This window comes from Myotis daubentonii, chromosome 3 (assembly GCF_963259705.1).
Source record: "Myotis daubentonii chromosome 3, mMyoDau2.1, whole genome shotgun sequence".
NCBI classification, from domain to species: Eukaryota; Metazoa; Chordata; class Mammalia; order Chiroptera; family Vespertilionidae; genus Myotis; species Myotis daubentonii.
The window spans coordinates 115,279,969-115,294,971 of record NC_081842.1 but is presented as its reverse complement, the minus strand read 5'-3'; the positions used below and the strand labels follow the sequence as shown (position 1 = coordinate 115,294,971).

The 15,003-nt window shown below is 42.1% G+C and overlaps 2 protein-coding genes across 20 annotated transcripts in view; one reads left to right on the top strand and one right to left on the bottom strand.

Moving 5' to 3' along the window:
- PAQR9 (progestin and adipoQ receptor family member 9) overlaps nucleotides 1-1,386 on the bottom strand; it is a 52,515-nt gene extending 51,129 nt beyond the window's left edge. For 3 of the 11 annotated variants that reach the window (XR_009451892.1, XM_059688249.1, XM_059688250.1), the window contains exon 1: nucleotides 175-1,317. The gene's annotated coding sequence lies outside the window, so the exon portion shown is untranslated. Of the gene's footprint in view, nucleotides 1-174 lie in introns of all 11 variants that reach the window. The other 8 variants (XM_059688237.1, XM_059688246.1, XM_059688241.1 and 5 more) reach the window with 8 other exon arrangements.
- A 217-nt stretch (nucleotides 1,387-1,603) lies between these two features.
- Nucleotides 1,604-15,003, top strand: part of U2SURP (U2 snRNP associated SURP domain containing) — an 88,386-nt gene continuing 74,986 nt past the window's right edge. For 8 of the 9 annotated variants that reach the window (XM_059688231.1, XM_059688232.1, XM_059688230.1 and 5 more), the window contains exon 1: nucleotides 1,604-1,789. In XM_059688231.1, the coding sequence (XP_059544214.1) occupies nucleotides 1,604-1,789 (186 nt within the window). Of the gene's footprint in view, nucleotides 1,790-10,449; nucleotides 10,647-15,003 lie in introns of all 9 variants that reach the window. The other variant, XM_059688233.1, reaches the window with a different exon arrangement.

Genomic DNA, 15,003 nt, shown 5'->3' with positions numbered 1-15,003 from the left:
ATTAGGCCTTAATAGTCAGGTCAGATTTGTCTGACTTCCTTCAGGGCTTTATTGTATGAGAGAGGGAAGAAGTCTGCATTAACTTTAACTCTTTTGGGGTACACATTTAGTAAAAATTATTTTTATAAGAAGCAGAACTTTAGGAATCTGAATGAAAAGCATGCATATATTTACTTTATAGAGACCAACTCATTGTCAGCGGAAAAGTGTAGGTTCCTATGGATCAGAAGCAGTCTCTACCTTAGGCTTGACGGGGGAAGGTCTGTAAAGTCCTGGAGGAAGTACCATCTTCAAAAAAGTAGCCTTCAATTAGAGGACAGCATGAGGGTGGGGGAAGAAGTACAAAACTGAAAAAGCAAGATCTGAGATTGAAAATAGATTCAATTGGACTGGAGGTTGCAAAGCATTGTTCCATTTTAATTTCAATGTATAGCACTTGTCACTTTCTAATTATTTCTTGTTTAGAAATCCTTTTTTTTGGCCATTTGTTTATTGTTTGTTCTTCTAACCCCTCCCCCCACACAGGAGCCCTTGCCTGCTGATTCCTCAGTGTCTGGCACACAGATCCTGTTCTACCGGCTTCCCTCACCACTACCCAACCTCCCGCCTTCTGCTCCCAACACTAACAGACAAAATTTTACTTCTTCAGAGTTGGTTTGAATGCTTCCTACTCTGTGAAATCTCCCCCATCTCCTTACCCGACCTTACCCTCAGAATTAATTATTTCTTTCAGAGTTCCCACAGCTATTGAGTTTTCCTTGCAGGATCAATTTAATTCTACAGTGTTAGTTTGCTGTTCTCTTGCCCAACCCTCATTAGGTTTTAAATCATATAGAGACAACGTATTTTTGTCTCTGCAAGCCTCTACACTTTGGGCAGGCTTTTTTACACAAAAAGGGCTCAAAAATAGTTTGCAGAAATAAATTAGAGTGAAGTCATGAACTTGTCCTCTTCCCTTCCCCCAGTCCTCAGAGCCATCTTTAAAAACTTAAAATCTGACCAAGTCACAGTCCTAGTTAACTCTGTTGAAGGCCACTCTAGATCCTCAAAACATAATTCTAAATCCTAACCACCCTGGTTGCCTCAGGGCCCAGTATGAACGTACTTAGAATAGTATCTTCATGATTTTCTCTTATCCTGTCTCTGTAGACGCCCTAAATAGAGTCCGATCTCCCATTGCCGGAACCTCAGGTTGGGTCAAAAACTCATCTTCTCCGCTTTCTGGGCACAATTCTATATTCAAGTACCTTGAGCAGACTGCAAGTTTCCCATCAGGGTGTGAGCTCCCCAGTGGTGCGAACAAGTCTGCACGGAGCACCAGGTCCCTAGGCCGTTCCAGACCTATTTTCGGAGTTGAAGTAAAATCCTGCCCAGCTGATCAGTGCCTTTCTTCTTTAAGGAGACGTCTCCTCTCCAGGAAGCAGAACCGGCTCGCACCTATCAGGGACTGGCACTTGAAAAATAGTAAAGTATTGGCAGCCCCTGAAAGTCAGGACCAGAAACTTCTTTAAATTTGGGGGTCCAATAACACACTCAGCAACCGAGACAACCAGAAAAACCAGCGTAGTGGGCGGGGCCGGGAAAAGGAGACTCCGGAAGTCATATGCACAGGAGCTGGAACACCATCTCGGCAGTTGACTTATTCAGCCTTGCAGACGTTCTGGCGGGCTCCGCTGCGATCCACTCTTTCGGCGCTCGACTCGCCGGCGCTGCTGCCGCCGCCGAAGGAGGGGCAAAGCTCAAGATGGCGGACAAAACGCCAGGCGGCTCTCAGAAGGCCAGTTCAAAGGTAATTTCTCAGAGGACTGCGTAAGTCAGAGAGTCCCCCCGTCGTCTGGGACCTGCAGATGCTCCTGGCCGGCGGGAGGGGTTTGGTGGGAGTCCGCGTTTCGTTCGCGATGGCAGGCCGGGTGCCGACGCACCGTGGTGCGCAGGTTGAGAGGCCTGGCTTCCCTCCTAGTCCCAGCCCGGACTCGGCTGGAGACTGGCGGGCCCTGGGGTGGTGAGGGCTGCCGTGAGGAATCCGGCCCACGCTTGGCATTGGCATGAAGACAGGTTTCGATTGGGGTCTGAAGCGGCGAAAATGCGCCACGGTGTCTCACCTTATTGCGCGCTGAGGCCGCTGATCACAGCTTGGGAGAGGTGATCGCTTCCCGGCGATTACGTCCCTGCCCATCTTTTCTCGGCTCTTTCGTTCTGGGTCTCACGGTGCCGGCCTCCCTCCATTCCCTTCAGGCCCGCCTGGGAACCAATAACCCGTGGGTCGGGCAGTTGTGAGCCGAGGACCCACCCGAGGGCGCGGGGCGGCGCGGCGCGGCGGGGCTGCCTCCCGAGGTTCACGCGCTGCACGTGGCCTGCCTCGTTGCCCCGAGGCAGAACTGAACGAGTACCGGGTGCGCCCTGCTTGCGGGGCGCGGGTCCCCGCGTTTCCGCGTGCGCTTTACTGAAAGGGGGACTTCCGGGGTGCGAGGCCACCTGGTTTAGAAAGTCACCGTCGAGTTTGCAGGGAGTTGGGTGCGCCACTTGGAAAACCTTTGAGCTGGAGAAGTTGTTTGGTGTTAGGTTGTGTTTAGCAGCATCAGGTCTTGGACGGGTCATTCAATCGTTTTCTCTTTGAGTTCCTCATCTCGAACACGATATAGGTACTGGCTGCAGTAGCTGTTAAGTTTTTAATGCTGATGTCAGAAGTTGTTTAACACTTAAACGCTCTGTTGCATCTTAAAGCCGCTTATTAGGAAGTTAAGTGTATGGTAGACCAGGCGGACGTGCCTTGCGTTTACAGTTTGTTGTGACAAACATTAATAACCAGTTTTGTAGTTGCTGTCTCAGTTTCTAATAAATCGTAATCTTCTGTCATTTGGGGGATGATGTTCACAATTAGTTTGTAATTAGAATGGCTTTACCAGACATCTTTCAGTTATGTAAAACTATGGTAGAGGGCCACTTTTGGCTGCTTTACATTATGCATTTACTCTTTGTCATTTTCTCCCCTCCCTGGTACATTTCCCCTTGGGGATTAGGGGATTAGTTGGATACCTTACTCTACCCACTTTCTAGAAACAGACTCCTGACAAAAACAGCCTTGCTTACTATTGGAACTGTTGCTAAAGCTAGTTAAATCTATAATAACTCAAGCATAAGCGTCACAATTTTTTGTTTCTCCTCAAAATAGTATTTTAAGTATCTCCTAGTTTGAGGCCTTGGATACATTTTAATGTCTGGTTAGTCTTCCTTCTATAATAGGACTTTTCGTGATTGTGTGTGACTGTTACCTATAATTAAATTGTTGGATCTTCCAGTAAATTTTTTTTTGTTTGTTTTGTTAATCCTCACCCAAGGATATTTTCCCATTGATTTTTAGAGAGAGAGTGGAAGGGAGGGGGAGAGACAAACACCGATCTCAACATCGATTGATTGCCTCTTGCAAGCTCGCCCCACTGGGGATCAAGCAACGGAGGTTCATGCCCTTGAATGGAATTGAACCTACAACCCTTAAGTCCGTGGGTCAGACGCTCTATCCACACTAGCTAGGGCAAATCTTTTTAAATATATTGTTTTAGATTATCATCAGCTGATGCCAATAAAAGATATTCTGATGTCTGTAAAAGGAATCAATATCTCAGGATTCAAATAATATTAACATGATTTTCTCTATTAATATAGAGGCTACATGATGTAGAAAGATCTTGGATTTTGATAAAAAATAAACTAGATTGTGTTCAGGTCCTGTATTGGTAATTAATTATAGTTGCAATTTTAAGGCAGATTGTATAAACACTTTTTTTAAATTGACCTTAAGAAGGAAGGGAGAGAGAGAGAAACATCACTGTGAGAGAGATACATCAATGGGTTGTCTCCCGAATCCTCCCTGACGGGATTGAATCTGAAACCTAGGTATGTATCCTGATGGAATCAAACCCACAACCTTGGACAATGCTCCAAACAACAGCCATAAATGGCCAGGCCAGATTGCATAAATTCTTGAGTCTTAGTTTCTTTTGTAATATGTATACAATTCATCCCTCTTTTCTGGGGTTGATGTAAGGATTAAATGAGCTAATGTTTATAAAGTACACTAGAGGCCTGATGCATGAAATTCGTGCAAGAGTAGGCCTTCCTTCCCCTGGCTGCCGGCACTGGCTTCCCTCTGGCACCTGGGACCCAGGCTTCCCTCACAGCCCCTGCTTTGTCTGGAAGGTTGTCTGGTGTAATTAGCACGTTATGTTTTTATTATTATAGACTAGAGGCCCGGTGCATGAAAATTTGTGCACTCGGGGGAGGAGGGGGCTCCCTTCAGCCCGGCCTGTGCCCTCTCACAGTACAGGACCCCTCGGGGGATATCTACTGCCGGCTTAGGCCTGCTCCCTGGGGGATCGGGCCTAAGCTGCAGTTGGACATTCTTAGTGCTGCCAAGGAGGTGGGAGAGGCTCCTGCCACCGCCGCTGTACTCACAGCTGTCAGCCTGGCTTGTGGCTAAGCAGAGCTCCGCCTGTGGGAGTGCACTGACTACCAGGGGGCAGTTCCTGCATTGAGCGTCTGCCCCTTGGTGGTCAGTGCGCATCATAGCGACTGGTTGTTCAGCTGTTAGGGTCAATTTGCATATTACCCTTTTATTATATAGGATTATTATATAGGATAATATTAGTTCTTTCCCCTTCTCCTTTTTATCCTTAAACGTACTTTTCAAAATGCCAGGAAAATGTCTAATCCTGAGATTTAGAATCCTAAGTCATGGACTATCATAATGACTGCCCAGGTTGCTTTTTATTTTTAACACAAGTCCAGAAATGTTTGGAGAGAGGATCAGACCGTTTTGGCTGATACTACAGTATTTGGAATTTCTAGCTTTTGATCTCTGGTTTGATTTCCCTTCCTCTTGTGAAAACAGGTGAATGACATTCTACAATACAGATGAAGAGATTTTTCTGTTTCATGTTCATTCTTCTTTGCTACTTAAATTACCATTGATATGGGAAGGGATGTTTGTAAATCATATTTCTAGACATTGAGAAAAATTTTAATTTAAAAATGTACGAATACAAGATTTTTGCATAGATAATGGCAAAATTATTTTGACATGTCTTAACTATAAAATACTGAAGTTATGTTCGATAACTTCTACAGTTCCTTCTAGCTTTAAAAATTACATTTTATGTTTGCATAAAATGATTTACCATTATGTGTAGTTGTCCCCAGTGAAGAGATCCCATGCCCTTTTGTCTTCTGTTTAATTTTTTAAAAATGTATTTTTATTGATTTCAGAGAGGAAGGGAGAGGGAGAGACAGAAACATCCTTCATGCGAGTGAACCATTGATTGGCTGCCTCCCCCACGCCCCCTTCTAGGGATGGAGCCTGAAATCTGGGCATGTGCCCTTGACCGGAATAAAACCCAGGACCCTTCAGTCTGCAGGCGATGCTCTGTCCACTGAGCCAAACCGGCTAAGGCTCTTCTGTTTAATTTTGCTATGTTTTTCATTTTAAAGCCTGGCAAATATAGAAATTCAGAAATGTTTTAGGAATGAGCTAAGATTTTCCTATTTATTATTATTATTCCTGTTTATCACGAGACTAAAATACTGCTTTGGGGGAGAGGGACATTGATGCTATATTTGATTTTGGGAGGAGAGACAAAGACAAGTTTATAATTATTTGCTTATAAACTTGTTAAACATTTTCTTAGAATTCATCAAATTATTAAGAGGTTTTTTGTTTGCTTGCTCAGCAAAAATGAGGATATAAAGAGAATGTGATATTTTCTTTGCTTCTGCATCTCCTGTGCTGGTAATAATATTAATATTGAACTGTGTACCCTGTTACTGCACTCTGACAATGCTTATTTTTTCCCACATTTAAAAATTGGGGTACATAGGTAAATAAACATAATATTGCTGGCTTCCTTGACATTAGGTACTAAGTTGGTTTGGGAACAATTTTGATTGACTGCTGACTAACCAAGTATTTCACTTGTAAGAAATAAGTAAAATGAGCATTCATCCAAGGCTTGTGATCCTTAAGTATTAATTACTGCCTGTGTACGTTTTTTTGTAGTTCCTGAAAATATGTAAGATTTAAATATGAACATCTGCAAACAAAACACAAACCTTGAAAATTAGGCTCTGCATAGTTTCCAGTTTTAGATTAAACTGAATTTTTATTATAATATGGTCATAACCTTATCTTAGAATATAAGGTGATTAATTTTATGTGTGGAAGGTTGTGTTTTGGGGTGGAGAGTGGAATTATGAACTTCCATTTTTTTGATCAGTGTTTTTTAGAAATGAGTATTTGCAGCATTGGTGCTTGAATATGAATGTTGATATGGGTAAAAAATATTCCTACCTTAATTGGATTGAATTGTTTTCAGAAAGTCTTTTTTTAAAATTTTTTTATTCCTGAAGTTTTGTTTTTCCTGGGAAGTATACCAATAAAAGATACCCATTTGCCTTACTACATCCCATTTGGGATGCGAGATGAAGACTCCTGCCTTTCTAATCCTTTTTACAAAGAGCATCAATTTTGAAATAAAAATTAGAACTTGATATAGGATAGTAAACTAAAAGACATTGATATTACAAATAATTTGCCTCATATGCTATTATTAAATACCTTTAACATTTTATTACACACCAGCTGTGTGCTAGAAATTTTGTGGAAATAACCTTTTTGAAAGCAAGAAACATTTGCCTGTAGCACTTGAGACTATTTGGTAGATGTCTCTTTGAGAAGTTAATTTTTTTCACTAGGCTCTTCCTCAGGTTAAATAAACTGCAGGACACTTAAAATGTAGTTACAACTTTTCATGTATTGGTACTGTTTTGGATATAATTTTAAAGATTACTTCAGGTTTGTTATTTAATTTTATTATACATAGTGCATGTCTCAGTGATCTTACGGAGTTGTTTTGGTTTGGTTTAGAGCAGCGGTTCTCAACCTGTGGGTCGCGACCCCTTTGGGGGTCGAACGACCCTTTCACAGGGGTCGCCTAAGACCATCGGAAAACACATATATAATTACGTATTGTTTTTGCGATTAATCACTATGCTTTAATTATGTTCAATTTGTAACAGTGAAATTGGGGGTCACCACAACATGAGGAACTGTATTAAAGGATTGAGGCATTAGGAAGGTTGAGAACCACTGGCTTAGAGAGTGGTATTAAGCTAGATAGCTGTTCCATGTTAGTGAGTGGACAGCATAGTATGTGAACAGTGTATGGTGCAATTTTGTTGTGTAGGTTAAGCCAAGTATATTGAGTTTCTGTCACTTGCCAGATCTTGTGCTTGGTTTTGAGAAAGAAAACATTAAATAAGACCCTGTGAAAGAGGAGAGTCAACATCAAAAGTACCTATAAGTTGGGTGAAAGAAGTGACAGTTGGTTGAATGGAGGGTGGATGGAGAAATCTTTAAGAGCATAGAAAAATTTGATTAAGTCCTTTTGAACAATGAGAGGTTTGAAGGATAGAGATAAGGGGTATAAAGAGATGGGTGAGATGAAGAAAAAGAAATCTCAGGGAAGTGGATTGTTAAGTGGTCTTGTTTAGATAGGGGGCTTGCATATGACAGAAGGAGCTGAGATGGAAAGGTTAAGTTTTAGCTAAATTGTGGAGGGCTTTGAAAGCTACAGAATACAATTAAAGAGCCACTGGGGTGGGGGGGGGGGCATAGTTTAGGAAGGATTTGGAAGTGAGGAGGACCAATTTGAAGATTATTGCAGTGCTGATATTAAGGATTGCTTCAAAAATCTCACCTCATTGTTTCTGGGAAGCTCTTCCTAACATCTTCCTCACTCCCATTAAGATTTGCCTCTGCTCTTTTGGCATAGCCACATTTTCACTTGTCTCTCTTATTAGCTCCTAATGACAGGAGCTATGTCTTACTTTATATCTATAATGCAAGGCATAGTATTAGTAGATGGTTGCCCAGTAAATGGTTGAATAAAGGGGAGATCTGAACCACAATGGTGTCTTTAGCAAGGGGAAGGATTCCTTGTAGAAGAGTTATAGAATTAGAGGCAGGATGGACAGAATTTGACTCAGTTGGTTATAGGGGATCAGGAAGGAGTCCAAGATGACCCTGTTATGCTGCTGCTGGCTAACACTTATTGATTAACTAGAGGCTCTGTGCACAAAATTCGTGCACTTGGGGGGGGGGGGGAGACAATTGTCCCTCAGCCCAGCCTGCACCCTCTCCAAACTGGGACCCCTTAAGGGATGTCCGACTGCCCGTTTAGGCCTGATCCCAGTGGGATTGGGCCTACTGGGATCAGGCCTAAACGGGAAGTCGGACATCCCTCTCACAATCCAGGACTGCTCGCTCCCAGCCACTTACCTGCCTCCCTGCCTGCCTGAATGCCCCTAACTGCTTCTGCCTGCCAGCCTGATTACCCCCTAACTACTCCCCTGCCAGCCTGATTGACACCTAACTGCTCCCCTGCTGTCCTGATCACCCCCAATTGCTCTCCCCTGCCGGCCTGATTGCCCCCAACTGCCCTCCTCTGCAGGCTCGGTCCCCCGTGCTGCCCTCCTCTACTTCCAAGAAACACCATCCGAAGGATGTAAAGTTCCAGTATGGTGATAAACTTGTCCGTGTATTCTAAAACAGTATGGCCCATATCCTGATGGCGATGCAATATTTGCACCCATGGAAGCAAAAGCAAAAGAACTATTTATGGAATGAATATTTTCCATGAAATTTTTACTGTCAGGATCTTCGTTTGTCATTAATCTTTTAAAATATTCTGGTTATTCTGGAAAATGTATATCATTTGGACAGACTTTACCTTTGCTAAAACATCGAGTAAATTTCCCATCGGATGGTCTTTCATCAAAGAAATTTAGTGATAGGCAAAATTGACATCTAACAGTCATTCCACCACAACTATGTTTGAGAATTGCATCCTCATGTACTCCATTTTTGCTGAGAAGGCAGTTCCTGCTGGCATTGGTAGTACTTGTTGATGACTGTTCTTTAGATACATTCTGTTGTTGCCACTGCCTTCTTTCAACTTCAAAGGCACGTTGGTCTTTAGACATTTTCTGTCTATAAGCCCTCTTCTTTCGGCTGCAGAGCTACATTGTATCAATAATTGCTCTTTAGACATAGTCCCACCTCTCTATTGTCACGGTCTGAGATGCAGGTGAATGAGAGTCCTGGCTGTAAGGCCACTAAAGCTGTCTCATCAACGGCTGATTCTGTGGGGGTAGGACTTCCTTCTCCCTGCTGTCAGAGTCTCCGTGGCGGTGATGACGAAGCAAGCATTCCACCCAGCCGCTCCGGGCCCAGCCTGCCCAGAGGCCCTCTGCGGCCAGGCCAGAACGCTTGCCTCGTTGTCAAGGCGACAACGCAAGCGTTCTGTGCTCAGCTTGCCTAGAGGCCCTCTACGGCTGGGCTGGATTGCTTGCCTTGTCACCAGGGCAACATCGCAAGTGTTCCCCCTTTCCTCCCGCTGCTCTGTGCTTGCTGCCCAGAGGCCCTCTGTGGCTGGGGTGGAACACTTGCCTTGTCGCCGCAGAGATGAAGCAAGCATTCTGCCAGGCTGCTCACGCTGCCCACTCTCAGCGGCCGTCCTCCAGGACTGGGAGACTCAATCAGGGTTGAGAGGACTGGGCGCTGCCATTTGTGATGGAGTGTCAGTGAATTTGCATGTTCACTCTTTATTAGATAGGCTTATTATGTACCAAACACTGAGTGCTTCACCTGTATTTATCCTTCACATCATTACTGAGGCAGGTGCTGTACAGCTTTACACATGAAGGAACTAGTCCCAAGGCTACAGATCTGGTAAATCTGATTCCAGAATTTGTGCTGTTAGCACAGTGGTTCTCAACCTTCCTAATGCTGCGACCCTTTAATACAGTTCCTCATGTTTTGGTGACCCCCAATTTCATTGTTACAAATTGAACATAATTAGAGCATAGTGACTAATCACAAGAACAATATGTAATTATATATGTATTTTCCGATGGTCTTAGGCGACCCCTGTGAAAGGGTCATTCGACCCCCAAAGGGGTCGCGACCCACAGGTTGAGAACCGCTGTCTTGGCATCTTACTATTTCCAGATTATGAGTAATTGAGAGTTACCACCTAATGTTAGAAGTAAGGTCCAGAGGATAAGATAGTTTGTGAGGCATTTTACAACTATTGGATTTGAGAATGATGATCCAGAGAGCAGTTTGAGAACAGACTGGAACCTATGAGAGGACGAGGTTAAGATCAGGAATTGGCAATCATCTCAGTACAATAAAGGTGTTGATTTGCTTCCTGTGGGAGAGATTGTTAAACTTGGGGGAGATGTAAGTTGATGCTTTAGAGCAGTGGTTCTCAACCTTCTGGCCCTTTAAATACAGTTCCTCATGTTGTGACCCAACCATAAAATTATTTTCGTTGCTACTTCATAACTGTAATGTTGCTACTCTTATGAATTGTAATGTAAATATCTGATATGCAGGATAGTCTTAGGCGACCCCTGTGAAAGGGTTGTTTGACCGCCAAAGGGGTCGCGACCCACAGGTTGAGAACCGCTGCTTTAGAGGATGAGAGGACAAAGACATCTGGGAGACAGAAATGGAAATGGAGAGCTGATTAGGCAGAATGGCAGCACTGGAAGGATGTTACTGTGGATGGCTTGCTAATTTGAAAACTCAGGTATGGAGGCCTTTCACTTAAAATAACGTAGGAGCAGCCAGGAAGAAAAAAGTTTTTATTCTCAGTCACCAAGATACAGGGTCATATGGCATGAGTGTAGTTGGCCTCACCTTTATCTTGTATCCTCAGCAGACATCAGAATGATCCTTTTTCCTTTGGGATTTTCTTGCTGTCCTTCCCCACATCTGTACTGTAACTTGATAAATTTCTCTTTGCATCTTTATTTCCTCAAACCTCCCTTACTCTACCCTTGCTTTTGGGTCTTTTTATTTGGGTGAGGAATTGTTCTGTAACTTCAGAAGAACTTTAAGCATTAACTTGTTGTTTTTAGATTTAAAAGAAAATAAAAATCCAAGCCCAAGACAAATAATATGGTTCAGTTCTAGGTTAAGAAGAGGGAGAGGCTCGGCTTCTGAAGTAGCATTACATTTACAGTTTATCTGGACCACTAGCTTAAGAAGTTGGCTATTCTTTTTTAAAATCTTATTAACTACTATTTGAATTTAACTTCTCTTAAATGTCTGGTTTGCACTAAATATGACCGGTGCCATCTTAGGGTAATTGAAATCAGCTAATGTCTCTTCTTAAGCCAGGCTGTTATTTTTAAATCTTACAAATGATTTGGATGTGGTGGCATAGAAAATTAAAGACAGGCTAGCACATTCTTAGGTACTCTTGTATGCTTATTCTTCTGGGTGAACTTTAAAATTATTTTATTTTATTTTATATTTTTTTAATTTTTATTTTTTAATCTTTAATTTCTTTATTGATTAAGGTATTACAAATGTGTCCTCATCCCCCCATTAACCCCCAACTTCCCCCCTTCCCTCCCACTCATGCTCTCATCCCCCTGTTGTCCATGTGCATGTATACAAGTCCTTTAGTTGATCTCTTTCCCTTACCCCCACCCTCCCCTACTTTCCCTTTGGGGATTGATAGTCTGATCGCTGTTTCTCTGTCTTTGGATCTGTCCCTGTTCATCAGTCTATATTCCACAAATGAGTGAGATCATGTGGTATTTATCTTTCTCTGACTGGCTTATTTCACTTAGCATAATGCTCTCCAGTTCCATCCATGCTATTGCAAATGGCAAGAGTTCCTTTTTTTTTTTTACCGCAGCATAGTATTCCATTGTGTAGACGTACCACAGTTTTTTAATCCTCTCATCTGCTGGTGGGCACTTAGGCTGTTTCCAAATCTTGGCTATGGTGAATTGAGCTGCTATGAACATAGTGGTGCGTATATCCTTTCTGATTGGTCTTTCTGGCTTCTTGGGATATATTCCTAGACGTGGGATCACTGGGTCGAATTGGAGTTCCATTTTTAGTTTTTTGAGGAAACTCCATACTGTTCTCCATAGTGACTGTACCAGTCTGCATTCCCACCAGCAGTGCCGAAGGGTTCCTTTTTCTCCACATCCTATCCAACACTTGTGGTTTGTTGATTTGTTGATGATAGCCATTCTGGCGGGTGTGAGATGATACCGCATTGTCTTTTTCATTTGCATCTCTCATATAATTAGTGACTTTGAGAATGTTTTCATATGTCTTCCGGCCTTCTGTATGTCCTCTTTTGAAAAGTGTATCTAGGTCCAGTGCCCATTTTTTGATTGGATTGTTTATCTTCCTATTATTAAGTTTCATGAGTTCCTGTAAATGTTGGAGATTAAACGCTTATTGGTGTTGTCATTGGCAAATATATTCACCCATGCAGTGGGCCTTCTTGTTGTTTTGTTGATGGTTTCCTTTGCTGTGCAAAAGCTTTTTATTTTGATGTAGTCCCATTTATTTTCTCTTTAGCTTTCACTGCCTTAGGAGCAGTATCAGAGAAGAAATTTCTTCGGCATATGTTTGTGATTTCGCTGCCTATGGATACCTCTAGTATTTTTATGGTTTCCCGTCTTATGTTTAAGTCTTTTATCTATTTTGAGTTTATTTTTGTGTATGGTGTGAGTTGGTGGTCTAGTTTCATCTTTTTGCATGTATCTGTCCAATTTTCCCAGCAGCATTTATTGAAGAGACTGTCTTGACTCCATTGTATGCTCTTGCTTCCTTGGTCGAATCTTAATTAGGCATAGTGGTTTGGTTAGATTTCTGGGTTCTCTATTCCATTCCATTGATTTATATGTCTGTTCTTGTGCCAGTACCAGGCAGTTTTAAGAACAGTGGCTTTGTAATACAGCTTGATATCTGGTATTGAGATCCCACCTACTTTGTTCTTCTTTCTCAGGATTGCTGCAGCTATTCGGGGTCTTTTTTTATTCCAGATGAATTTTTGGAACGTTCGTTCTAGATCTGTGAAATATGCCATTGGTAATTTAATGGGGATTGCATTGAATCTATAGATTGCTTGGGGTAGTATGGACATTTTGATGATGTTGATTCTACCAATCCATGAACACGGTATGTTCTTCCATCTATTTTCGTCTTCCTCTATCTCTTTTTTCAGTGTCCTGTAGTTTTCCGTGCACAGGTCTTTTACCACTTTAGTTAAGTTTATTCCTAGGTATCTTAATTTTTTTGGTGTGATGGCAAATGGGATTGCTTTTTTAGTCTCACTTTCTGTAAGTTCACTATTGATGTAAAGAAATGCCATAGATTTCGTGGCATTAATTTTGTACCCTGCTACATTGCTGAATTCATTTATTAAGTCTAATAATTTTTTGATGGAGTCTTTAGGGTTCTCTATGTACAGTATCGTGTCATCTGCAAATAAGGAGAGTTTTACTTCTTCTTTTTAAATTTAGATGCCTTTTATTTCTTCTTATCTCATCGCAATGGCTAGTACTTCCAGTCGTATATTGAACAGGACTAGTGAGAGGGGGCATCCCTGTCTTGTTACTGTTCTTAGGGGAAGTAGTTTTAGTTGTTTTTTTTTTTTTTTAAATTAAATCTTTATTCTTCAGATTGTTACATTTGTTCCTCTTTTTTCCCCCCATAACTCCCATCCTCCCAGTTCCCATCCCACCCTCCGCCCCCACTCCTCACCCACTGTCCTCATCCATAGGTGCACGATTTTTGTCCAGTCTCTTCCTGCATCCCCAACACCACTCCCCCCCCCCCCCCATGAATAGTCAGTCCATTCCCTTTCTATGTCCCTGATTCTATTATAATCACCAGTTTACTCTGTTCATCAGATTTTTTATTCACTTGATTTTTAGATTCACTTGTTGATAGATGTGTATTTGTTGTTCATAATTAGTATCTTTACCTTTTTCTTCTTCCTCTTCTTAAAAGATACCTTTCAACATTTCATATAATACTGTTTTGGTGGTGATGAACTCCTTTAGCTTTTCCTTATCTGTGAAGCTCTTTATCTGACCTTCAATTCTGAATGATAGCTTTGTTGGATAAAGTAATCTTGGTTGTAGGTTATTGGCATTCATCACTTTGAATATTTCTTGCCACTCCCTTCTGGCCTGCAAAGTTTCTGTTGAAAAATCAGCTGACAGTCGTATGGGTACTCCCTTGTAGGTAACTGACTTTTTTTCTCTTGCTGCTTTTAAGATTCTCTCTTTGTCTTTTGCTCTTGGCATTTTAATGATGATGTGTCTTGGTGTGGTCCTCTTTGGATTCCTTTTGTTTGGGGTTCTCCGTGCTTCTTGGACCTGTAAGTCTATTTCTTTCACCAGGTAGGGGAAGTTTTCTGTCATTATTTCTTCAAATAGGTTTTCAATATCTTTCTCTCTTCTTCTGGCACCCCTATAATTCGGATATTGGTACGCTTGAGGCTGTCCCAGAGGCTCCTTACACTATCTTGATATTTTTGGATTCTTTTTTCATTTTACTTTTCCGGTTGGGTGTTTTTTGCTTCTTCGCATTTCAAATCTTTGACTTGATTCTTGTGATCCTCTGGTCTGCTGTTGGGAGTCTGTATAATATTCTTTATTTCAGTCAGTGTATGCTTAATTTCTAGTTGGTCCTTTATCACAGCATCGAGGGTCTCACTAGATTTCTTGAGGATCTTACTACACTTATCGGGGGTTTCTAGAAAGTTCTTGAAAAACCTTAAAAGTGTGGTTTTAAACTCTGTATCCAGCAGTTTGCTTTCCTCCATTTCTGTCATTTGTGATTTGTTTCTTTGTCTCCGCATTTTTTATGCTTCGCTGTGTCGATAGAGTGGCTTTCTGTGCTAAGTGTCCTATAGGGCCCGGTGGCTCAGCCTCCCCAGTTACCTTATGTAGACACTCTTCGTGCACCCCCTTGTGGGCTTTGTGTATAGTCTTGTAGTTAAGCCTTGATTGTTGTAGGTAACACAAGGAGGAATTAACCTCCAGGCCAATTGGCTGTGAAAATCAGCTGTGTCTATGGTGGGAGAACTGTGCTGAAGACACCCTTATAGGGCAAGACTTGCTTCA